The following is a 2,500-nucleotide window of genomic DNA, read 5'->3' as shown; positions in this document are numbered from 1 at the left end:
GTGTGTTTGTTTGTTTGTTTGTTGTTTGTTTGTTTGTTTTTGTTTGTTTGTTTGTCTGTTTGTCTGTTTGTCTGTCTGTCTGTCTGTCTGTGGGTCTGAGATGTCCAGATCGGACATTTGCATATGTACTTGTTACATGGCATACACGGATGGACGAATGAATTAATGGATCAATGAATGAATGAATGAATGAATGAATGGATGAATGGATGGATGGATGATGGATGAATGAATGGATGGATGGATGATGGATGGATGAATGGATGGATGGATGATGGATGGATGGATGAATGAATGGATGGATGGATGATGGATGGATGGATGGATGAATGGATGGATGGATGATGGATGGATGAATGGATGGGTGGATGGAGTAGTATGTGTGTGAGGTGGGGCTGTGTTGACCAGTGAGGTTGACCCTCTTTGCTCCCTTCCCAGGGGCTACTACATCGTGGTGGTGCCGCTGAAGAAACGCACAGGGAAGTTTGTGAGGCCTTGGGACAGCCCGGATGAGATGAACCTAGAGGAGGTTTGTAGCCACCCATACATATCTGTCTCTATCCCTACGTCTGTTCATCCATCCATCATTCATCCATCCATCTGTCCATCATTTATACATCCATCCATCATTCATCCATCTATCCATCTGTCCATCATTTATACATTTATCCTTCCATCCATCCATCCATCCATCATTCATCCATCCATTCATTCATCCATCCATCCATCCATCATTCATCCATCCATCTGTCCATCATTCATCCATCCATCTGTACATTATTCACCCACCCATTCATCCATTCATACTTCCATCTTTTATACCACAGTATCTATCTTTCACCGTGACTTGTATGAAAGGCTGGAGAGAGAGAAAAAGAGAGAGAGAAAGAGAGAGAGGGAAAAAAAGAGAGAGAGGGAAAGAGGGGGGTATGTATATGTCTATGTGTATATCCACACATATCTTTGTAAGGAGACACACAGTGTACATATTTCTTTTAAATCTTTCTTCTTCATTCTATTTTAATTCAACCGGACATGTCATGTTCCTTTAACAGAGACCAGCGCTGCCCCAAGGCAGAACTTGTTTTATGTCAAGGATAGGCCCTGTTTCTGTCACTCTCTGTAAGGATGTTTTTATATCTAAAAACTTCCTTAGTTAAACCCTCCTTCCTTATTTATATCTAAAACTTTCCTTTTAGCCTTCTGCCTGCCACACACTTATTTAATGTTCAATGTGCTCCAATCGGAGCTTAAAAAAAAAAAACTGTGGAATTGGTATTGGGAGAAACAGTCAGATGTTACATATCTGGTCTTTAATCAGCCAAAGAAGATGCATGCATCTCCTCTGTTAGTTAGTCTTGTATTCTCATAGCAGCCAGAATTCAATTCAAATCCCTCACAGTGCCTATAGCAGTGTTTCTTAACTGGTCTGGCCTTGGGACCCTCAATTTCCCATGGTCATTAAGTTGTGACCCATATGTTAGCGTTCACGCCAACTGATACAGTGAGCTACTGTATGTGATAAGATGAGTAAAGTGCCTGCACTTGTTTAGAACATGTGGATGTTTACAAAGTCCATTAATGATAGGCATCTATGAATCCATACTTCAAATATTGAGGGTCGTTTTGCCATATTTAGCCTACCGCTAAAATTATGTCTAACATGACCTATCAAATAGGACCTGTTAAGTCCATGGAAACAACTGGCATAGACTTATAAAAATATAAGTTCCGACATTATTGGCCTATCTGATAGGATTTTAAATGGATGATTCTTTTCTTTTTTTAACCACAAGCTCCGCGACCCACCCAGAATAGTTCCGCGACCAGGTTTTGGGTCCCGACCCACCAGTTAAGAAACACTGGCCTATAGGACACTGACTGAATCATCACCGTGCTGTCTTGCTCTGCGTCTCCTCTCGTCTCGACTGTTCTTTTACAGTGTTGCCAAAGCAGTGCTGTATAAAAATAATAACATAGTAATTGTGATAATAACAGTAGTGTTAATACTCTCTCTCTCTCTCTCTCTCTCTCTCTCTCTCTCTCTCATGCACACACACACGCACACACAGACCTTAAACAGAACAGAGCAAAGCACAATTTATTTGTTTGTCAATATCGGCACTCACCTTTTCAGAGTTTGCTCAAGGGCAGCTCGATTTAGCCAGTCTGACAGGACAGGCTGCAGTGATGATTGAAGACATTATCAGACTGTTCCACAGCCTTTGAGTGAAAGCCAGCTGCCAAACAGCCATCTATACAAACACACACACACACACACACACACACACACACACACACACACACACACACACACACACACACACACACGCTCACAAGCACACAAACACACACACACACACACACACACACACACACACACACACACACACACACACACACAAGCATGTGCACACACACACACACACACACACACACACACACACACACACACACACACACACATATACAGACACACACACACACACGCACACACACA

The 2,500-nt window shown here is 42.2% G+C and overlaps 1 protein-coding gene across 1 annotated transcript in view; it reads left to right on the top strand.

Moving 5' to 3' along the window:
- The window catches only part of LOC121690323 (receptor-type tyrosine-protein phosphatase delta-like), a 111,764-nt gene that overhangs the window by 60,002 nt on the left and 49,262 nt on the right, over positions 1-2,500 (top strand). The window contains 1 exon segment of the mRNA XM_042070807.1: positions 439-529. Within this exon segment, the coding sequence (XP_041926741.1) occupies positions 439-529 (91 nt within the window).

This window comes from Alosa sapidissima, chromosome 18, assembly GCF_018492685.1.
Source record: "Alosa sapidissima isolate fAloSap1 chromosome 18, fAloSap1.pri, whole genome shotgun sequence".
In the NCBI taxonomy this organism is placed as follows: domain Eukaryota; kingdom Metazoa; phylum Chordata; class Actinopteri; order Clupeiformes; family Clupeidae; genus Alosa; species Alosa sapidissima.
The sequence above is the reverse complement of the archived record's forward strand: the minus strand, read 5'-3'. Positions and strand labels throughout refer to the sequence as shown.